At 56.9% G+C, this 23519-nt stretch overlaps 1 protein-coding gene across 1 annotated transcript in view; it reads right to left on the reverse strand.

Annotated features, from left to right (window-relative positions):
* The window catches only part of ASS1 (argininosuccinate synthase 1), a 51943-nt gene extending 29491 nt beyond the window's left edge, over positions 1–22452 (reverse strand). Inside the window, exons 1-6 of the mRNA XM_043916991.1 lie at positions 22315–22452; positions 14447–14556; positions 12207–12275; positions 10728–10916; positions 4228–4284; positions 2237–2311 (exon numbers count right to left, since the gene is read on the reverse strand). Coding sequence (XP_043772926.1) covers positions 2237–2311; positions 4228–4284; positions 10728–10916; positions 12207–12275; positions 14447–14551 — 495 coding nt within the window. The 5' untranslated portion in view covers positions 14552–14556; positions 22315–22452. The remainder of the gene's footprint in view (positions 1–2236; positions 2312–4227; positions 4285–10727; positions 10917–12206; positions 12276–14446; positions 14557–22314) is intronic.
* Between the last annotated feature and the right edge of the window lie 1067 nt (positions 22453–23519).

Below are 23519 nucleotides of genomic sequence, written 5' to 3' on the forward strand. Positions count from 1 at the left end.
TGGCTCAGCTCGTACCCACAACTAAGATTCTAGAGGCTTCCTCCAGGGAGCTTCTGTTTCCTTCATCACCGCCTTAAAATTTCAAAATAAAGCAGGTCTTTTTTTCCCAGCTTTACCTACACACTCCGTTTTTAAAGCAACAGCCTACATCCACTCTAAAATCTGCATCCTCTTCAGTGGAGACCACATGGGCAAACAGAACACTTCACTTCAAGGCTGATCAATGTCGGGGGGGCTCCTTGCCCCCCACAGAGGTGCCCAGAGTCAAATCCACGTGCTAGCCCTGTTCTGTCTCCAGGAAGGGAAGGCCAGGTGTGGGGACCAGGACCCTGCTTGTGCCAACTGGGCTGAAATCCCCGCTGAGGAGACTCCCCTGGGCTGGGGGCCGAGAAAGCCAGTGGGCAGGTTCCTTGGAGCCTTTCTTTTGGGGGGTGGTTTGGAAACACTCTTGCCTTTTCTCTCTCCCACTGGGGCTCCGCCGGAGCAAGGAGGGAAGAACAGGACAGGCGGCCCTTCCTCAGCAGGGAGATATGCACGAATGCCAAACACAGGCCTTCATCCAAAGAGGCTTGTTTCCCCTCCCTTCTCTGCCCCGAGCTCCCCGCCAACACACACACCCACACCCCGGAAACTCTGGATGCAACTGACAACAGAAAACAAAACCGTCTTCCGCATGCACAGAAGACTGCCCTGCTTTCCGGACCCCGACCTTGCATGTTGGCTTTAAAAGCATTATGGTGACAGTGATAAGGACGGGGTGATTCTGAGTGGTTTTCCCCTAGGATGATGGATTTGGGGGGGAGGTGGAAACTGATACAAATGCATGTTTGTCACGAGTCTCCCTACAGCACCGTGTGGCCTGGGCGACTTAACGGGTCGCTTAAGGGACTTAAGCGGGGGTTTTTCAAAGCCCCATTGATTTTCGTCTCGGCTGAAGCAGCTGCGTGGCTCTGAGTTTTGGACAGAGTCTGGCTGCTGCTCAGTTATTGCAGTCACTCCCGGGTGCAGAGACATTGCCATCATTCTAGAACGTGGTCAGATTTTTCAGAGCTCGATTCTGATACCAGCCTCTGAGGGAGGCTCAGTGGCGGCGACCCAGACTCTCTCGCTGGGGCAAATTTTCCTGTTTAAAAGGTTATTTGAGACAGAAGCTGAGCCTTGGGACAAACAATGACTCCAGAAATTCTGGCAAAACCCAGGAGCCGCTTCTGCTCGGGAGCTTCACAGAACTGAAGGACAGTGTTATGGGTCAGCCCTTTCTCCAACCACGACTGCCGGCGTGAGAACGGGGATGGGCCGGGACTCTGGATTCATTATTCTTCAAGATAAAACGTGCTTCAGATTCTGTATCCTCAAGGAGACCAAGGAGGGGAAGAAAGCCTCTAACCCCGTTCCCTTAATAGCTCTGCTATTTGAAAATTTGTTTGGCAACATATGGGCTTGCTCTTGTAAACTCCCCTTTTAATAATAAAACAACAGATGGTCGAGGAGATCTTTCCTCCGAGCTCTCCAGGTCTTAATGGGATGCTGGCGGTAGGGGCAGGGCCGGGTCCCCGCCGCGTCCCCCGCCACGCGGCACCTTGGCTGCGGCGAGAGCTCACAGCCAGCCCCGGCGACTGCTATTTAAAAACCCGAGCAATTTTCTGGTGCGTGCACCAGGTTGCTTTCCCCTGTCTGATTGATTGAGGCTGTTTGTCAAGCGCTGCCATCGAGTCGCTAAAAAGAAAGGTACCCTGGGGAGTGGCTAAGGATCTTGATGCAAAACTTCTAATCTGTTTTATTGCAACTTGTACTTCAAAAAGGGCTGGTGCCGCAGAAGTCTTTGTCTGCCTCTGGCCCTCGGAGCACCTACCTGTTCCTGCGAAAGCGCTGGGGACAATTATTCAGGTAATTAGGGGCAGAGAACAACCTCGCTCACAGCCCCCGTCTGTCCCCTGAGTGACACACACCACAGAGGTGGCAATCTGAATGCGAAACGAGGGGGCCGGGCGTCCTCCCGCTGGGTGGACTGCGGTGGGGGGTGGGGGGATGCGGGGTGACCTAAGAGATGCTCAGTCCTGGTGGGGACCACAGTTAGTTCTGTGGGGCTGGTCCAGGAAACAGGTGCTGGGGGAAGGCACCAGGGCTAACGTTCAGTCCCCAGGCGCGGATACCAGCCCCGGCTTCGAGCCTCTGCAGGGATGTGCCTGGCGGGGGCAGTGGACGAGGGCCAGGTGATGGCGGAGTCCGGCCTTACCTTCGCGTACTCCATCAGATCGTTGCGACCTTGGAAGCGGTTATAGAATTCGGGCATCCTCCAGGGAGCGATGACCTGGACACGAGACAAGGAGTCAGGGCCGCCGGTTCCTCCAGGCCCTGAAGCTGCAGAGCCGGCCTCTCTGATAAGGGGCCTGAGGGTCCACCGGTGGCCTGGGTGGGGGGTCTGTGTAGCCCACGGGGAGGGCGGGGGCAGGGGAAGGACACAGCCTGCCACCCCAGAGGGTGGTTTTGGAGAAATCTTGAGTTCCATGGCAGAATGGCCGCATGCCCCCTGGCGGGTTCCCTGCCCTTCTGGAGCTAAGTCTCCCCAACTGAGACGTGAGGGTTTGAACCAGACAGGCCTCAAGTTTCTCGATGGCACCCCTGTCCAGAGGTCCAGGGCCCCCCACCCCTGGTGACTAAAGCCACCCAGCCTGGCCCTGCGGGGACTCAAGCATGCCCCCCAACCCATCCCTCCTGCCACCCTCCTACCCCCCGCCCCTAGGGCTGCTCTGGGTGGGGGATAGGAGGGGGATTGGGGCCTGACTGGAGGTACAGAACTCATCCTACCAGCCTGGGGGCGGGTTCCCCAAGAAGAACCCCCGCTCAGCCTTGGAGCCAGCCAGGCGTCTGCCCAACTGGGGGTGGGGAGGTATCATCTAGATGGAGAAGCTGGTTTGATTTCTAGGCTGGGGGTGCTGGTGGGACTGGGGAGGCTGCACCACCTCCCTGCCCCAGTCCTGAAATGAGCAGAATCTGGGTGGAGCACCCTCTGGCCTCATCCTGGTTCCCAGAGACCAGCTTGGGGCCCCATCACCAAGCCCCATCCCACCCCTGGGCTTGGCTTCTGCAGACAAAGACCCAGAAACCAGACACCCTGGCCCCCCAAGTTGCTGTGGGAACAGAGAGTGGGGGTCAGGCCAGGGCCCAGGCCCACACACCTGCAGCATCAACAGGCAGCTACTGTGTGTGTGGGGGGGGGCTTCTCTGCCTCCTGGTGTTTGGGGTCAGAGCAGATCACTAGAGCTTATTACTGCTCACCTCCGGGCCGCTCTCACCCCCTAAGCAGCTGCTTGCTGGTTGGTTAAAGGGACAGAGAAAGAGGTTCCACTTAAAAGAAAAAAAAAGAAAGCCCTTAGGGCCCCTTGCGGACTTGGGAAGGGCACATCTTTTGTAGATTTTGCCCGAAGTGGCCGCAAAGAAGCTCGGGGCCACGCCCACCCACATTGTCCAAAATGGCAGCCAGGGGCCACACGTGGCCACGGAGGCCCGAACTGTGACTGGTCCCGGTTGTTAAATGGGAAGCACACAGCGGGTCTTAAAGACTTCATACCGAAAGAATGTAAAATATTTCAACATTGATAACATATTGAATGATACCATTTTGGATATATAGAGTTCTATCATTAAAATGACGTCACCTGTTGTTTTTTATCTTGGTTTTTTGATGGGGCCACTAGAAAAATCGAAATAATCACCCCGGGGCTTGCGTTTGCAGTGCTCAGTGTAGTTCTGTTGTGGGCTTTGTTCACTAGATGCCCGGAGGCCTCCCCATCCCATGAAGGAATCCAAGAACCCGGGGTCAGTGTTCAGGCAGCCGGGGAGGCGGGGGCCTGAGCTGGGAGGCCCCCACCGGGAGCGGAGGGCTGTGAGCAGCCCTGAAATCAGCCCAGAACGGTCCTAGTCCGCGCATGGGAAGGCAGACCTGGACCCGCAAGGATGCTGCTGGAAGGGCAGCCTCGTCTTTCCGTCCAGTGCCCGAACCACCTAGGCACCTGGGCAGCCTCTCCAGGAAGGACAAACGGTCAGGGACAGAATGCTGTCCCTTGCGGCTGGGGTAAGTGAAGGGAGCTCTCCATGGGAAGAAGGGCTCTACCCACCACGAGGCCCCTGTCTGGGGAACCTCCCAGGGAGTCCCATGCCCTGCTCCTCACCCTGGGGGCCTCAGCCCCCAGTACCCACCCTTTCAGGGGAGGAGCAACATCCTACCTTGATCTGGGGGGCCAGCGAGTAGCAGGTGAGCTCAAACCGGATCTGGTCATTCCCCTGAAACATACAATGGGGGGTTTCAGGAGCCACAGAATAAGACCGGTTGAGGGGGTTCGGGGGAGAAGCAGTACTGGGCGACCTTCGATGGCACCCCCTGGGTGCTCCCCACGGAGCACTGTGGGGTGTCTCCCCACGGGCTCTCTCCTCCTGAACTGGGTGCTACAAACCCGTCTGAAAGATGAGCACTGGGCTTTCTTGGAGCAGGCTTTCTGCCCTGGACTTGAACCCGGGTCTCCCTGAGTGCAGAGCCGAGCTGTGCGGACACACGAGTGTGCAGGATGTGTGTGCACAAGATGCCCACGTGACGGTGCGTGCGGAGTTGCGATGATCAGGACCTCTGCGTGCACTGGTGTGAGGGTGCATCCGTGGTAGGTGGGGGCTGTAGGCCACGGCGTGCACAGGCATGGGTGGGTGTGTGTCTGGGAATGCGACAGGGCATGCACACGGGTCATCATGTATGTCCACTCTTCGGGGCGGACGCATACACCTGCGGGGCTGGAGGCCTGGCTCCGCTGAGATCTCAGGCAGCCTCCCCGGGGTTGCCTACATCCCAGCCACTTCCTGCCTGGCCTCGCCAGCCCCGAGATCGAGCTCACTTCCAGGGGTTTCAGAGCATTGTGTCCACTGAACTGGGAGCCCCGTCTCCTCTGGGAGCCTTGGGTCTACGCAGTGGCTGGTTGGGGGACGGGTGGACGCAGATGACCACCAAGGCCCTTTGCTTCTCTGCACAAACCGGTCCAGAGGTAGGAGGGGCTCGTCCGAGGGCACAGAGCCCAGCCCAAGCCGGGGCATGGGGGCCCCACCGCCCCCATCCCCCTTGGGCGGGTGGTCTACATCCTCATGGGGAGGAGGAGAGGGCCCAGCCCGCCTGCCCCGCAGACAATGGCTTCCAGCCACCCGCCTGCCCCCCATCAACTTGGCGGCCTGGAGGGAGGCTTAAGCGCTGTGGAAATAACAGAGGGACCTCTCGCCTACTGTGAAAACTGCACGGGCGCAGCCAGGCAGCGGCGGGAATAACATGTTATTTTCCAGAGTCTTGTCAGGCGACGCGGAAATACTGGTTTCAGCCCCTCTCCTCGGAGCCAGGAGCCGAGGCTGCTCCTCTCTGATCGCTGCCTGGGGCCCACGGGCTGGGCCAGGCCCGCCGCCCCCATCAGCCTCCATCCAGTCCCTCTGGTGAGGGCCTACTGTGTGCTGGCTTGCCCACAGGAGAGCCAGCTGGGAGCAGTGGCAGGTTTCTAACCCCGTTTTACAGATGAGGCGATTCAGACTCAGAGAGGTGGAGCCACTTGTCCAGGGACACACAGCCAAAAGGCACCAATCCCACCCTGACAGCTCACCGTCAGGTCGCGGGGCTGAGCTCCATACCCAACTGCATGAATCCTCACACGGCAGCGCCCCATTATTATCCCCGTCTCAGAGGATGAGATGGTTGGATGGCATCACCGACTCAGTGGCCGTGAGTTTGAGCAAACTCGGGGAGAGAGGGAAGGACAGGGAAGCCTGGCGTGCTGCAGTCCGTGGGGTTGCAAAGAGTCGGACACGACTGAGCGACTGAACTGAACACCATCTTGCCCCCATCTGCCCCCGTCAATCTTTCCCTGGCTGAGCATTGAATAACAACATGGATGGGGAAACTGAGGCACAGGTGGTAACACCCGCCCAAGGGCCAGTGGGCTGCACAGTTCCCGGAGCAGCGCCGGTGGTGCTTGATTAGAGGCAGGCTTACTTTAGACTCCTAAAGCATATGGTCTAGTGTTGCATGTCCTGGCGATTATTCCTCCAGGGCTTCAGGTTTCCCCAGCACAATGGTGGCTTGTGCTTGCCTGGACCGGCATGTCGGGCTGGGGTCTGCCCAACAGGATCGCCGTGGGGACACCCATCTGTTCCCGAGCCAGACGCCCTCGCAGGAGCCAGAGTTGAAACTCTGTCCCAGACAGGCTCCGAGACCTGCCCGCTCCTTCCCCTCCCTACTCCAGGACCCCCAGCCCCAGGGAGCCGAGGGGGGAGGCGTATCGCGTCCTGCACACCCACCATGTGTCCACGTGCAGACACACGTGTGCACATGCAGGTGCCGCGCCCTCGGGGACTGCACGGGGCCCTCCCATCTGCTCCTGGACGAGCCACACAGATGGCGCCGTCTACAAGACTGCTGCCCGCGGCCCTCCGGCTCCTGTTCCCAGGCCCCTCTTCCAAAACCAGGGGAGGGAGGGAGGAGGCCTGGGAAGGGCCACCCCAGCTCCTGCGCAGCCCTCTGATGGGGAGGGTTCATCACTCACTCTGGACGTTCATCTCACGTGTTCAAGTCACTGATGCCCCCCTTTCCGGGGGGTGGGGGGCAAACAGACCACCAGCCCCTGCAGGCAGGTGGCCCCTCTCTCCCTAGCAACCCCCTGTCTCACACCTGGCGTCCTCTGGAACCCTCCAGGCCTCCTTGCTCCTCCCCATTCTCCTCGCTCTTATAGGCATCTGTCTTCAGAGGCTGCTGGGGGCTTCCCCAGGTCATGTAAATGAGGGGAAACCGAGGCACGGGAGTAAGTCATGCCCATCAACCCCCAGAAAAGATGGAAGATGTCGGGGTTGAGGGCAGACCGGGACCCCTCGTCCCCTGTGGCCTTCCTGCTGCTGGTCTTGGAGCCCCCCCAGTAATGTTTCAAATCTGTCTCTCTAATGGACACCGAACTGCAGGACTGTCCCCAGATCTCCAGAGGCCACAAAACTACTGCAGCCAGTGTTCTCAGAACCCAAGCCCTGCAGGACCAGAGAGGGAAACAGATTCCCTGAGGGGCAGCCCAGGAAGGCCTCAAACCTGAGCCTCTGGTGCCCTCTCGTGTCCAAATGGAGTGACGCACACAACTGCTGGCCGCTGTTTCCACCAGCGGGCTTACGGGCTCAGTTATGTCTGGCTCTTTGCAACCCCAAGGCCTGCAGCCCACCAAGCTCCTCTGTCCATGCGTTTTCCCAGGCAATACTGGAGTGAGTTGCCATGTCCCCCTTCAGTAGTGTCTGACTCTTTGTGACCCTATCGACTGTAGCCCGCCAGGCTCCTCTGTCCATGGGGATTCTCCAGGCAAGAATACTGGAGTGAGTTGCTATTTCTTCCTCCAGGGGATCTTCCCCACTCAGGGATCAAACCCAGGTCTCCTGCATTGCAGGTGGATTCTTTACCACTGAGCCACCAGGAAAGCCCATCAAAGCAGCTTAGGTGCATTATTTTAAAAGTAAAGACAATTCAATTTTAAGAGGGTCTGTGGCATTTGCAACCTTCCTAAGTTCAATAGAGCCATGGTGGCAGGGCCTGGAAGCGTTAAGTGTTGGGGACGAGATTGGTAGATGAACTTTTTACCACTGTGCAACTTGGGAGGCCATTCCCAGCTACCTGTGAGCTAGTCTGTCAGGGGTCTCTCCCTGGATCCACAGAGCCTCCCCAGCCAGGGGCAGACCCACCATACATGCATTCACTCCACTGAAAGCCACCCACCCTTGGTCCTGATGGTACTGTTGGAGGGATCTACTTCAGCAGGAGCCCTTCCATAATCCTCATTTCCTGGCCTGAGCTTGAATACCTCCTGGAACAGGGGGCTCACTGTCCAGCTTGTTTCGTCATGAACAGGTGAGAGGCTGAGAGGGTCATTCTGTGACTGAGTAGGGCACTTCCCTCCCCCTGAGAGCTGATGATGTGCCCCTGTACTGAGCCCTTCACTGAAATTCTCCTGGTCACTGCTCCCAGCTACCCCATGAGCCAGTTCTATTTTATTCCCATTGCACAGATGAGGAAACGGAGACTCATGGGATGAAGTCACACAGTGTATGTAGGGAAGCTGGAACCTGGACCCAGCTGTATATCTGGGAGTCTGGAACCTCTGAGTTCTCCTGTACCCTCTCCCACCCTCCAAGTGGAAGGCGGAACACAATCTGGAATCTCTGAAGGTGGAAGGCGGAACTCAGGTCCCTGTCCAAACAGCCAGATCCACGCTCTGGATTTTCCGAGTCTGCTCCCAACTAGGGTGTTAGTGAAAAGTAGGCCCACACCCACCAGCCCGCTTCTTCTACAGGAGCCACCGTTTTGGTCCAGAACAAGCCCCTACGTGGGGTGGGCAGGGGCGGGGGGTCATTGGCCACCTCTGTCCAGCCAGGGGTCTTCCAGGTGAAGCCAAAGGCCTTAGCGTGGCCCCGGCCCAGCCCTGCCCTGCTGCTTCTCTCAGGCTGCAGCTCCCACTCCATTCAGGAGTCTCCCCTTGTCTCCGGGCCTTTGCCCACTACCTGGCACATGTCCCAGGACTCCGTGCCCAGGACCGAGCTCTGCCGGTCAGACTTCCCTCAGCCTCCACCTGCTGTCTTCATGCCGCCCTCTCCCTCCCCGGCACAGACGCTAAGCCACCCGTTCCCGCGTCCATTCTCTCCCTAGCTGGGACACAGGCTCCCTGAGGGCGGGACAAGGGGCCCAAGGAGTTCAAGACCGTCGCGGTGCCCAGCGCCCAAACAGCGTCTCGTCCATCATAGTCTGAATGTGACGCACTGTCACACTGAGCCAGGGCCTGCCCCCTCCCCCCCGCGCTGCCCGGGGTGGGGGGCTGTGTCCGGTCAGGACGTGGGTGCTGGAGCGCCCCATCCCTGTTGGCGGGGTGTCCACTGAGTGCGCAAGAGTCTCCAGTAACACCACCCAGCAGCCACCAGCATCGCTAGGGATCTTGTCCTAGCAAGATTCCTGGGGGCTTTCCTGTTTTCTACCCCCAGGATTGTCCTTCCATCTGCCCTCCTGCGCACAAGGGCCGGAAGTAGAAGGTGTGACCCAGATTGAACTGGGTCCCCCGCAAAAGGTATGGTGATGCCCTAACCACCCCCAGCCCTTCAAAATGCGACCTTATTTGGAAATAGAGTCTTACAGACATCATCTAGTTAGGATGAGGTCATTAGGGTGGGTATGACTGGTGTCCTGGGATAAAGGAGAAATTTGGACACAGAACCAGACATGCATGGGGAAGACAAATGTGAAGATGCCCAAGGAGATGGCCGCGTGGAGATGGAGGCCTGGAGTGATGCACCCATGAGCCAGGGACACCAGGGGAGAGCCTGGAGCCCTTCCCTAGCACTTTTGGGCCGCCAACACCTTGATTTTGGACTTCTGGCCTCCAGAGATGTGAGAGGCTCTGTTCCTGGTGTTTACACCGACCAGTCTGTGATGCTGCTGCCCTGGAAACGAAGACAGGGCCTGCTCTCCACTTTGCAAGTGAAGAAACTGAGGCTCAGGAAAGGCAAGGCCCTTACTCAAGGTCACGCAGCTGGGACTCAAGCCCTCTGGGAACGGGCGGTCTCCTGTCCACTGCGTTGCACAACAACTTGTGCTGTGACCTTGGCCAGATGTCCACCTCAGAACATACCTACTGTTCAGTGGAATGTTGTGTGCTAAGCTCACACTGGAATACTTCTTTCTTCTGTGTGATTGCATCACAGACCGGACATACAGTAGGTTCATTTCTTTCCATCTGCTTTCAGTTTCTCGAGATAGATGGCTTAGTGAATTTTATCTTTTAAATTCAACCTTGACGTTTTCAAAACCAAACCTATGCAATATGTTATTAAGAGGGATTTCCCTGGTGGTCCGGAGGTTAAGAGTCTGCCTGGCAATGCAGGGGACTCGGGTTCCATCCCTGGTTGGGGAACTAAGATCCCACATGCCGCAGCCAACAAAGCTCTCGCCCTGCAGTGAAGACCCAGCGCAGCCAAAAAAAACAAACACAATAGAGACATCTATTCCATTCCTGCCCCTTCCACTCACTGTGGAGAGTTTTCATTTAACTTCTCAGTATTTCTTTCTTATGCGAAATGTAGTAGAGGACATCATACAATTGTGCACCTTGCCTGTTTTCACTTACTATATGCATTCTGGGCGATCACTCTCATTCCTTTTCATGACTGCATTGCATACCATTGTGTTATTTATGCAGCCAATCCCCTATTTATGGATATTTGGTGGTTTTTCATCTTTTATAATAGTTTTGAAATAAATAATACTAGGCATGAAAAAAGAAAAAGATGAGCCTGAGCCTCAGAGGCAGATTTGAAAAAACGGGGTGACATGGCTTCCACCACACCAGGAACATGGGACTCTCACACTTGGGGCACGGAGTGGAGCTGTCCCTAACTCGCTACTAGAAATATTCCCCTTAGAGTGGACGGGCCAGTCTGTCCACATATTCCTCTTAGTCATGCTGGGTGGGCCAGTCTGTCCACATATTCCTCTTAGTCACGCTGGGTGGGCCAGTCTGTCCACATATTCCTCTTAGTCACGCTGGGTGGGCCAGTCTGTCCACGGCACGGCAGACTGTTCTGGGGGAGAACCAACAAATGCTGAGGACTGTCCATCGGGACAGGCTGCCCACGTCCCCCTGGCAGGCCCCTGCGTCCTCACCCTCCCCAGCCACACAGCCTGGCCTCACCTTTCCTGTGGCGCCGTGAGACACATACTTGGCTCCTTCTCGCTGGGCGATCTCCACCTGCTTGCGGGCAATGCAGGGCCTGGCGAGAGAGGTGCCCAAGAGGTAACGGTCCTCATACAGTGCGCTGGACTGGATGGCCGGCCAGATGAACTCCTCCACAAACTCCTTGCTGATGTCCTCGATGAACACCTACAGAAGAACAGCCCATGGGAAGGAGCCTTGGCAAGGACAGGGCACCGTCAGAATACTGAGTCTCCAACGGCCTGCGTCTAAGGCAGACGTGGCTAACAGATGCTTAATGGTGGTCTTGAAACTGCAGTAGAAAGTGATTCACTTTTGCTAAGTCTCGACTCTTGAGCGCATGAGTGTGTGCATGCTAAGTCACTTCAGCTGTGTCCGACACTCTGTGACCCTATAGACTATAGCCCACCAGGCTCCTCTGTCCATGGGATTTTCCAGGCAAGAATACTGAAGTGGGTTGCCATGCCCTCCTCCAGGAAGTCTTCCTGACCCAGGGATCGAACATATATCTCCGGTGTCTCCTGCATTTTTGGTGGATCCTTTACCACTGAGCCATTGATGAAGCCCCAACTCTTAAACACAAAATGTGATAAACACACGAAGCATTTCTACTGCATGCTCAAGTGAGTTACTAGCTAAATTAGCCACTCTTCTCACAAACCATCATTCATACTTGAATGAAGGACTGACAGACAAAACAAGGTCAATTAAGACTTGGGTTTTTGGCCATGTTTTGCATAAAAATATTTGTTGAATATTTGTTGCCAATGATAAAACTCAAACTTTCCAGTAAAGAAACTAGAATTATGGAAAACTTGTATCTGATACTGTGAACTTGACAGCTTCCTAATACTTCTGATGTGAGTTTTATTGCACTTCACAGATACTGTGTTCCTTTGTACTGCAGGGACCATGATGGCCATGTTCATCTCATGGCCTGCTCACTGATACTGTTGAGTGGATGGAAGGATGGATGGATGGACAGGTAGATGGATGAGGGGTGGGCAGGTGAATGGATGGATGAGGAAGAGGTAGACAGATGGGGAGGTGATTGGGTGGAAGAGAGGCTAGGAGAAACCAGAAGATGGTACACACACTAAAGTGAAAGTGAAAGTCACTCAGTCGTGTCCGACTCTTTGCAACCCCAGGGACTATATGGTCCATGGAATTCTCCAGGCCAGAATACTGAAGTGGGTAGCCTTCCCCTTCTCCAGGGGATCTTTCCAACCCAGGAATTGAACCCAGGTCTCCTGCATTGCAGGCAGATTCTTTACCAGCTGAGCCACCAGGGAAGCCCTCACACCAAAAGCGGAAGGAACTGACCTCATACTCTTAGAAGCAAGAGGACCAACTGGAAGGAGCGTGGGGGGCAAGGAGCTCTGGGACCGGAGCCCCCACAGCTGCCTCCAACACGTCAGATCCCATTTCCAGCCCCAAACCCTGCCTCCCACTCGGTACCTTTTTGGCCCCGAGCTTCACTGCCTTCTTTCTGGCTTCTTCAAAATCTTCCTTCTGGCCGATGTTGGCCTGACAAGCAGAAGCAGAGAGAACCCATCAGCCCAGGGGCAGAAAGAAGAGCTGAGAAGAGTGTCACCACCCTCCCCCCCCGCCATCCCCCACCGCACTGTCTCCACCCGAGGGTGAGTCTTGGGCAGGTGTCTTTCACACACAACCATCTTCAGATGAAGGTGGTTTTCTTTGGATGGCTGAGGTCACAGTAGGAAGGAGAAAGGACAAGAACCAGGGTCTGGGGGCGCCATACTCTTTGGAGCTCTCTGGAAAGCAGTTTGAAGGAGTCGGACAGGCTGAATCTGGCCTTGTGCACCTGGCCTGGGGGTTGCAACATTCGCTGCCGCTGCATTAAAGGTCTAAAGCTGCCTGTGAACCCATCAACCTCTTCCCGAAATTCCCCCAAAGCCAGTTCAAAGGTTGGCTTGTCAGCAGCTGCCTGATTCCTCGCTCACTGCCCACAGCCACGTGCAGCAACTTGACTGCCCCGGGCACCAGAGCCGGCGGGAAGCAGAGGCCCAGGCTAGGCGTGCCCAGCTGTCCCCCTGCTGGAGCCCGACCCCTGGTTCTGACAGCCCCGTCTAGACACAGGCGTGTTTTCTGCTGGCTACACTCTGGCCTCCTGCCCAGACTTGACCCTGGATTCCGCTCAGCAGATTTCAGAATGTTCCCAGAGTCCAGCTGCAGGTGCTTTATCTGAGGTCACTCAGCTTTTAAATCTGCCTGGTGATAGTCTGGGATCTGGACAGCCCACTGCGCTGCCATGGCGGGATGCACACACTCCAGGCTCTTTGCATTTACTCAAAGTCACCGCTTGCTCTCAGCAGGGGGCTGTGGGCCAGGTACTTCCCCTCCCTGGGCCTCACCCTCGCCCCCCACTTGGGTGGCATGGGGTCAGCAGTGGTAGACTGACTTTAACTGCAAACCATTCTTGACAATAATGAACTTCTCCTGTCCAGTGCCCCCTCCTCACTTCCTCTGGGAGCAGAACCTTCTCTCCTGGGACCTCTTTCTACAGGGATGCATATGAGTGCTAAGACACTTCAGTGACCATATGGACAGTAGCCCGTCAGGCTCCTCTGTCCATGGAGTTCTCCAGGCAAGAACGCTGGAGTGGGTTGCCATTTCCTTCTCCAGGGCATCTTCCTGACCCAGGGATCAAACCTGCATCTCTTACATCTCCTGCATTGGCAGGCAAGTTCTTTACCACTAGTGCCACCTGGGAAGCCCTCACATAGGGATGGATGAGAGTAAATGTTTCCTGCTCACTATAGAGACAAGCCTCCAAGGGACAACCATACTGACAAATGAGTGGTGGGCAGACACTTGGGTCAGTGAATGAGTGTTCCCTTGGCCTTTCTATCAGAGCCTTTGGGGAAAGCTTTCCTTTCTCTGGCAAGACTAGGGGATGATGAGAGCCTTGCCTGCCCTGTGGAGAGGCCAAGAATGACATCAACCCAAGATGGAGGCAAACCCAGATAAGCGCCTGGATCCAGCCTTGCCTGAAGCCATCATACCCTGGCCTTCTCGGTTATATGAAAAACTGTATTGTGTTGGTTTTCTTTTTTTGTTTTGTTTATTTTTGATTTTGTTTGGCTTAAGCTGGATTTCTAAAATTTGCCAATCATATGGAGAAAGACTCAGAGGTTATGTCCAGGTTTATCAGAAGTGAAGCTGGTTTGATTGGGGATATCTGCTATGGACCCTGGATGGGGGAGTGGCATTTTAGTTAATCTATTACCTATGGCCTGTGGCCTATTTGCTGTTCCAGAATTAGGTGATCTCTAATCATCTAGCTTAGCCCATGTAGGAGCCTAGATCTTTGCTGAATTACTGAGGGCTGCAGGAAAGGGGAAGTTTATGTGACTTTCCATGGTCTTTAGCAGACCCAAGACAAGCACCTGGACCCTCTCTGGGCAGGGTGGCTTAGCAGCTCCACCACACTCACTCCTGGTGCCCCCACCCCTGCTTCAGTGAGTACATGGACAGCCAGCCTCCCTTATGCTCCGGGGCACATCTCAGACCTGGGGGGCAGCAAAGGAGCTCACCAACAGAAAGAGACCGAAAACAAGAATTTCCCTACAGTTTAAGACAGGCTTGGGTGAGGGGGCAGGCTTGGACTAGTAACAGAGGGTAGGCAGGCAGCAGGGCCAACAGGTAGAAAGACAGACACACCGGGCGCCCCTCACCAGGTAGGCAATGACGTCATAGCCTTGCTCCTTCAGCCACACGAGGATGCAGGAGGTGTCCAGGCCCCCACTGTAGGCCAGAACCACAGAGCCTTTGCCGGACATCGTGACTAGAGGGAGGCGAGAAGGAATGTGAGTGACCCGGAGCCAGCCCCCGACACCCCGCCTGCCAGCCCCTCCCGGCAGCTCCCTCCTGGCCTTGGGCAGCCTTCTCCCCCAGACAGGCCGCCATGGGGTTTGGGACAGGACGTTCAGCTGTCATCAAGAGCAGCTGAGGAGCTGACACTTCACGCAGCCACACCTCTTTCACCTTCCCATTCTCCCTGGGAGACCCTGACCCTGCACACCCCCACAGACCATGCTGGAGCCTGGCTGGGGGGGGCAGGGCATGTAGCCAATCCTCCACCAGCTGGAGAAGAAAACAAAAGAAGGAGCTGTTGGGACCAAGGTCAGGAGGCCAAGGTCACAGCATCAGGAGACGGGAGGGGCTGTCTCCTGTCTCAGGCAGCCCACACAGCTCCTTGCTAAGCTCCTCGCTAAGCTGGGCCAGGGCAAGGCATGGCCCTGGGAGCTGCATACAGATTACCCAGCACCCCTGCTCTGACCCCAGGAAGCGGGCGTCATGCCTGCCGCTGGGGAGGCGGAGACTGAAGCTTGGAGAGGTTATGGCTAGCTCGAGGTTGCAGAGCACACGTCTGTCTAGCTCCAGAGCCTAGGCTCTTCCCAGGAGGCAGGGTGCCTCTTGCCTCTAAGGGGGACAGGATGCTGGGGACAGAGCCACGCCCCCCCAGACCTCTTCCACCTGGGGCCAGAGAACATTCACACAAAGGGGTTTTAGGCTCTTTTCAAATGCAATTACCTCTGAGAGAGGAAACACAAGGGAATCCAAACACCTCAGAGAACTCAACTCCAGAAAGATTAGTTGGGAGGAGCTTGGAGACCAGCTAACGCCCTCTGTGCAGAGGGGGATCCACGGCCCAGACCCTGTCTCTCCCTGTCCGTGCTCAGCTGCATCTGACTCTTTGCGACCCCGTGGACTGTAGCCCGCCAGGCTCCTCTGTCCATGAGATTCTGCAGGCAAAAATACTGGAGTGGGTTGCCATTTCCTATTCCAGGGGATCTTCCCAACCCAGGGATTCGAACCCACGTCTCTTGCGTCTCCTGCATCGGCAGGTTCTTTACCACTAGAGACACCTGGGAAGCCCATAACTCGTCCCGAGGCCCAGAGGGAGAAGGCAACTGGGCATACGGATGACAGATCTGTCCTTCCACACCAGGACAGGTGTGCCCCCCCTCCCACCGATCCCTCCCTCTCCTCAGCTACACTGAAGCTTCTAGAAGGTACCAGGGCCTCCTCACTCCTTGCCTTTGCAGCCGCTGTTCCTTCAGCCCAGAAGGCCCTCCCCGAAGCCTCAGGCTGCATTTTGGCTTGCCCTGCCTCCCCTGCACTCTCCACGTGGCCCTGAGCAAAGATGCTGTTATGCATCCCCTTGGCTGAAGAGGAGACTGAGGGTCAGAGAGGCAGGGTCACTTGCTTGAAGTCCTACGGTCAGCAGGTGGCAGGGCTAGATCTGGATCCAGGCCATCTGGTTCCAGCCTCTGTGGACACGGTCCCAGCTTCCCGCACTTACTGGGAGTGTGCTTGCTTCTGGTGGGAACATTTACACTGGAGACTGACCAAGGTCAGGGTCCTCAATAGATGCTATTGGGAAAGGCTGTGGACACTCCTGCACTAATCCACGTAAGCCCAGAAGGCATGTCACCTTGCTCCCAAGGATGCAGGCTCTTATATCCTGAAGGAGCCTGGAGGTTTAGCAGCAAAGTGGTCACCCAGCCCTTTGCGGCAGAAGCCAGCCCAACCGAGGGACAAGAGTCCTCATCCTATGTACTGCAGCTGCGGCTGCTTTAGTCATGAAGTCTTTGCGACCCCACGGACTGTAGCCCGCCAGGCTCCTCTGTCCATTCGATTTCCCAGGCAAGAATTCTGGAGGGGGTTGCTATTTCCTGCTCCAGGGGATCTTCCCGATCCAGGGATCGAACCCGCGTCTCATGCACTGGTAGGCGGATTCTTTACCATCTGAGTCACCTGGGAAACCCTATGCCATGTGCAGTCCCTGGCATCTCACCAGACCGCCCACCGGCCAGTCTCAGGGCTCACATGTCCTTCCTGCCCTTGGGACTAGGAAGGGGAAACATCTCATGAACAGTGAGGTTGAGGGCAGTTCTGATAGATAAATGTCCAAGATGCCCCCCTTCAGTGGGCATTCATTCAACCACCTGCCAGGCAGTCCAGGCGGGGTGGGGCCAGCAGCTGTGCCCATAGCAACTGCAGCTGGGCAACGGGCCATCCAGGAGGGAGGGAGGCAGGAAGGACTCAAGGTAGGAAGTGCCTGAGGTTGAAAGAGTAGATTGCGGCTTCCAGAACCTGTCTTGACCCAGCAACTGGGTGACACCAGAGGCCGTGAACCCAGCTTACCCAGCCCCTGGACTCCCCTTTGGGCAGCCTCGCTGAGCAGGGAGACTCAGGACCCCCAGAGCCAGCTGTCTAGCTCCTAGTTCTGTGCGACAGGGCTGGATGGGGTGAGGAGAGTAATGTTGCATTATTTGTACAGCTCTATTGAGATACAAATAACCATAAACTGCATATAGCTAAAAGGTTTGGTGTGTCTACACCCATGAAATCACCACCACAATCAAGATAATGAATGTGTCCGTTATAGGTGATGGCCTCCATTTGTGTCATCCCCATTTTAGAGATAGGGAAACTGAGGCTTGCGTTAAAGAACTTGCTCAAGGCCTCATTTGACTGCTAAGTGGCAGAGCCCAGATTCAAACTCAGATCAGCTAGACTCAAAAGTACAGGGCTACCCTCTCTGGGGCGGGGTGGGGGAGAGCATGGATCCCTGGGACAAGGTGTGGGGTCTGGGAAGCTGCTGGTGGCCCAGACAACCCAGAGTGACAGGGAGAGGTGAGGCAGGCCCAAACTCATCCAGCTTCTAGGGGTCACCCCCACTTTGCCAACCCCCAAAGGCCCTGGAGCCAGAGGCTGGGCCCCGGAGTAGGGGAGGGGTGGCCCCATGGAGGCAGACCACCTGGGCCTGCCTGGTTCTGCCTCAGTGACCCCCCCAACCCCGCGCTGTGCCCCCATCTGTGGCCCATCACAGCACAGTCACGATGCACTCTGCCCCCGCCGCCCGCTGTGAGCTCTGCGGAGACAGGGACCATCTCTCAGTGCCTGGCAGGTGGCAGGCGCTCAGAACAAGGCTGCTGATTTTGCTGTCTGGAGGCCTGCTCCTCACCTATAAAAACAGAGGGTTAAAATCCCCTCCACGTCTGGAATTCCGTGCACGCTCTCATCTGGAAACTCTCATCCGGAAACTCGTGAGCCTCTTCTGTCAGCCAGGACACAGGCGGAGGGCCTCAGCCTCCGGGTCTGAACCTTCATGATGGAATGTTTGCACCCTGGAGTGTGTGCCTGCAATGCAGGGATGTGTGTGTGTGTGCGTGCACACGTATGCCTGCATTTCCCTGGGAGCATGTACCTGAGACTGTATGCATGTACCTGTGTCTGCACATACACACACGTGTGTGTGTGTGTATGTGTGTGTGTGTGTGTGTGTGTGTGTGTGTGTCTGGCATGTTTGGGCCTGTGTGTGTAGAGAGACTAGCAGGGCAGGTGGGCTGAGAATATGATGCAATCTGACACTGGCCTTGCTCTTGCCTTCCTGCTGAAGCTCTCCCCTTCCCCCACCAGCAAGGTCCTGGCAGCTTGCTTGCTGCAGAACCTAAAGGAAGCCAAGCAAGCAAGGAGGCCTCGGTTTAGGGGAGAGGGAGTAGAAGAGACTAGCGCAGAGCGCAGTGGCTGGGTTCTCCGGACCTGGGTTCCAGGAGCTGAAAGCAAGAACAGCCCATCCCTCCACGGAGCAACTGTGGATTCAGTAAGATTCCGAGAGGGGCCCAGAGCCCAGAGCTGGGCACCACACCTGTGCCCACTGAACTCCCCTACCCCTGTTGGGCAAGCCCCTTACTTTCCAAGCCTCAGTATCACCATCGGCACAACCGCCTGAAAGTCCTTCTGGTTCTGACGCCCCAGGACCCGGGGTTTCCTGCCTGAGGACTCAGCCATCCTCCCAGCTCGGGCCTCGCCTGTCGCCCCAACCTCCAGGGAGGGCACAGGGCAGGTGCCCCAGCTCCCAGGCACATGACTTCTGCTGAGAACATTCATGCCCCTGGTTCCCGGGGCCAGTCCAGCCAACCGGCTGCCAAAGAGGGACACCTGGGAAGGGAAGAAGGGGGCCTCATTCCAAGACGCCTGCCAGCCTGACCTTAGCTGGCAAGGCAGGGGGCATTCTCCAGGGCTCTGGCCAGAGCCATGCTGCCAGCTCCCGGTGAACGTGCCCCGCCAGCCTGGGCAGTCGCTCAGCACTAGGAAAATTCATGTGGCTCTACAGCGTCAGAGCTAGGATGACAAGAGCAGTTACTATGTTTAGTGCCACACGGGCATCATTTCAAGGTGGGGGCTATTATTACCACCTGTTTACAGATGATGAGCCTGGGCTCAGAAAAATTATAAGACTTGCCCAGGTCTCAAGCTAGCGGATGGCAGTGATGGAGGACCGAAACCTACGCCGACTGCAGACCACCTGCTCTTTGCTGCTCTCTGTTCTACACTCTCTGGCCTCACGGGGACCACAGACTATCTCCCCTTCACTTGACTTGTCTGTTGTTAATTGCGTCTGACTCTTTTGAGACTCCATGGACTATAGCCCACCAGGCTCCTCTACCCATGGGATTCTCCAGGCAAGAATATTGGAGTGGCTTGCCATTTCCTTCTCCAGGGGATCTTCCCGACCCAGGGATCAAACCCATGTCTCCTGCCTTGAGCCACCTGGGAAACCCATGAATCATCACCAATCACCAATTCTCTGTATGTTGTGGCTAGTCACCTGACTCTTCCTCAGGAACCCCTTCCTCACATTCTAACTCTGTTGAGCTGGGTTCATGAGTTTTTAAAAACGTTTTAAAAACATTTTTGGTTCTACCTAAGCCATAGAATTCTCTCTGACTTAGGGGTTTGCTCATTTCAGGATTGCAACTTGAACCCTTTGGCTGCCCCCATTCATGTCTGATAGAGCCAGGCTGCAATTCCACACTTTGACCAGGAGGTGCCGCTATCAGGATTCAGCCTGAACGTCAGGTTGACACACTTCAGCTCATTTCATCTACAGACTTGGTGAGGCACAGAGGAACAATTTCTGTATCTGATGGATGAGTTGAGGGCATTGAGGGTGCTCTAGGCTACATACGGAGCTGGTTGTCAGCTGCAAGTTCCTGGGGCCTGAGGATCAATTCAGGAATGCTGACCTCTCTTGGGAATACCACCAGCGCTCCAGCAAACTTCTTCCGCCAGGGTAGAGGGGTCACCGGGGAATGCCTTAACTTAGGAAGACTGAAACTCCAGTTTTGATAAGAATGTCTGGAGGTGGGAGGTAGGAGGATTAAGGAGACCTCACCAGGCCCTGGTGACAGGCACTCACTCAAACCGTCTCCTAACAGCATTTGGTTATGGAGCAAAGGTGAGTTCATTCATTTGTTTATTCTACTCTATCAAAATGCCTTTGGGTACCTGGCCTATCTCAAGTAAGGGGAGGGCGTCTGCCACACAAGAAGGAGCCAAAGTCTGGAAGATCAACTTTGCCCAAAGTGTTTCAACAGAAAATCAGGGCCTTAGACCCTGAATTCCAGAGAGGTTATCTCCCTCCACGTGGATGCCCAGAGGCAAGGCGCTCGCTTCAGAGGCTGTGTGCTCAGCGTTCCTTTGGATGAAGGCATCTGGCAGTCTTGGCTTGCCTCCCAGGACTCACAGGACCAAGATGAGATGGGGTGCTGGGAAAGCGCTTGCATAGCAGGTGAGCCTGGGACTGCCCCCCACTCCCAAGTCAGGTTGCTGGGGTCCTGGGCCCAAGTTGCCATCCCAGCCAAGGGACCACACAAGCCCAGGGGAAGCAGGCAGCTGATGGGGGCACAGGTGGGTCCTCAGGGGAGCTCAAGAGTGTGCTGGATGGGGGCCTCTCTCCTTTACCCACCCCAGGCCTGGCCTGGGATCTAGGTGCTCAGTGGGCAGGATTCACCAACTCACTCTCAAGCACTTAATAGAGCCAGTATCACTTGGCATAACCGCGCAGCTGGCTCCACCTGGGGCAGCCCCCACCCCCACAGCCTCCCTCCCCCACCAGAACCTAAGATAGGAGGGCAGGGACCCCGACTCCTGAGCCCCCAGCATGGCAGCACCAGGTGGGCCACTCCCCAGGCAGTGAGCGAACGGACCCAGGCCCCGCTCTCAACTGTACACATCCTCCTAATTTTTTTTTGGCTGCCCGGGGACATGTGAGTAGACTTCCCAGGTGTCACTAGCGGTAAAGAACCTGCCTGTCAATGCTGGAGACATAAGAGGGTCAGGAAGATTCCCTGAAGGGGGGCATAGCAACCCACTTCAGTATTCTTGCCTGGAGAATTCTGTGGACAGAGGAGCCTGGCAGACTATAAATCCATAGTGTCCCAAAGAGTTGGACACGACTGAATCAACTTAGCAGGCACGCAGTGGAAGCAGGGGATCTCAAACACTGGACTTCCAGGGAAGTCCCCCAACAGTAGACATCCCGTTACTGTTCCCTGAGCCCTGAACCTGCGTCAGTCATGAGGAATGGAGAAACTGAGGCTTGGGAAGCTGCGAGGCTGACCCAAAGCCTCAGCTAGTCGTGGAGTTGTGCCTGCCTTCAGGGCTGGGGTCCGCGGGGCCCCAGAAACCTGCCCTCTCCTGCCCCTCCTCTGGGCGTGGAGGGGAGGGATCAAAGCCCAGGTCCTATTTGATCCATCCCTGGGGAAAGGACAGGTTTGTTCCTGCCCGGGAGGAGCAGCCAGACGGCGCTGTCGGGAGCAGACGCCCCCACTTCGCAGAGAGGAACACTGAGGTGGCTGGAGGTGGGGGGGAGAGGCACTGAGGTCACGGGACCTCCTCGGGAAGAGCCCTGGCGGGTTGGGAGAGGAGTTTCTTCATTTCAGCTTCTCCTTCCCTGGAGGGCGCAGCCGCCCAAGGGGCCAAAGGCAACAGCTACCCAGACGACTGACATTTCCTGCGGAGCGGCCCCTCCCACAGTCCGGTGCCAGCCGGAAACCGGGCACCGCGGCCGGGCGAGGCGGCCGACCCCACCGGCCAGAGAACGCGAAGCCCTTTCAGAAGCCAGAGGCGGGCGACCGACCCGCCTCCCAGCCCCCACCTGCAGAGGAAGGAGCCCAGCCACACCCGAGGCCCCTCGGGGCGGGCTGCCTGGAGCCCCCGAGCCCACCCGCTCTGGGAAACTGAGGCGGGGCTGTGGGAGGGGCCGAGATGCCCAAGCCCCCCGGGGGGCGCATGAGGGGCCCAAGGTGAGGCTGGCACTCTGGTTCTAGCGGAGACAGAGACGGGGGTCAGAGCGGGGGCAAACAAGATCGGGAACAGCCCCCCCAACACCCTTCGGGTTCCCGAGGTTCTCCGTTTGTGGGGTTCGCTGCATAAAGGAAATTGGATCAGAGAAGGAAGAAGATCCAGAAAGGACCTCGGCCCGCAAAGGCGACAAGTAACCGGACCTGCTCCCCAGCGGCCCCCCCAACCGCGGACTCGCGCCCGGTCCCATCCCCAGGGAGCCAGGAATCCGGCCGCCCGGCGTTTGAGCAACAGGAGTCGGGGCGTCGGTCCCCTTCCCTCCGGTCCGGGTCCAAACTGGGGGCGGGGGGCGCGCAGTCCCCTCCGCCTCCTCCGCTGGTCCTCGGAGGGACCCGGGCAGAGGGAGACTTGGTCTGGGGAGTGGGAAGGCGGGGGACCTCCTTACCAGGCGACCGGCGGCTGCAGCAGTCGGCGGAGCAGGGCGGGTTTCGGCGCGCATCCCGGGTTATAAGCTCGGGGCCGGGGGGCAGGGCCCGGGGGGTGGTGGCCGGGGGATAAGGCGGGGGACCGTGCGCGCAGGCCCCGCCCCCGGGCCCGGCCCCCTCGAGGAGCCGCTCCGCGTTCGCGGCCACCTGCGGTCGGGGCGGGGCCAGCCTCTTCCCTCCCTCCTGGCTCCTCCCCTTTCCCTCCTCCCCCCCCGCCCCTCCTCCCCCACCATCCCACCTCTCTGCCCACACCTCCTCCCGACAGGTCCCCCGCCCTAGCCAGAGGCTCTGCCGGTCTCTGGCCCGTGGGCTGGCGGCTCCGCTTGGTGAGGCAGTGGCTGGAACCCGCGCAATGGACAGGGTGACAACCCCTCCTGCCAGACTTGCCACCTGGTCAGTGGGGAACGCTCAAGAGCTTAGCCGTGGTTGTGGAATTTAAAAAAAAAAAATTCCTTAGGCTTGTGAGTTTCAGGCCCATTTTTTTCCGGTGGCGGCCTTGCTACAGACCTCACAATTCCCTCCCTTCGCTTCACTCCAACCCCCAGCGAGCCCCGAGCCCACTGTATTAGTGAGAAAACTGAGGTGGAGGGGATGACCCTAGAAGGTCTGAGCTTCATCCTTCAGTCCAGGGCGGGTCCCTGGCTGTCTCCACAGAGCCTGGCACCTGACCTGAGCGCACCCAGTAAATGGATAAAAAAAAAGACTGGCTCACTGCTAATCCATTGAGCAGAAGGGAAAATCGAGGTTCACAGAGGCGAAGCTTCTTGCTTGCAAAATAAACAGGGAGTTGCGACCCCAGTCTGGCCTTCAGAAGGTTCTGTGTCAGGAGTTTCTCAGCCTGATTTTATAGGTCCCAAAGCATCAATCACTGTAACCACAACCCAATAAAACAGCGGGTCCCAACCTGTCAAAGGCAACGCCTGAGTTAGGACTGACCCCCAGAGGGCAGCTTCCCAAGTCCTCCCTGCCTTGGACCCTCCTAGGGGTGGGAACCCTGAGGCAACTGTGCTGGGTTAGCCATTCATTCATTTTTGGAAAAGAGGTAGGGTGGGGAAAAGGGGGTCATGGTAAGGAGGTGGCCCTGTCCCAGGCCCCTTCCTGCAAACAAGAAGCAGCCAGAAAAAGGGAGCCTTGGCAGAGAGGGGTGAAGGCTTAGTCACTCTCA

The sequence above is a fragment of the Cervus elaphus genome, chromosome 11 (assembly GCF_910594005.1).
Source record: "Cervus elaphus chromosome 11, mCerEla1.1, whole genome shotgun sequence".
Taxonomy (NCBI): domain Eukaryota; kingdom Metazoa; phylum Chordata; class Mammalia; order Artiodactyla; family Cervidae; genus Cervus; species Cervus elaphus.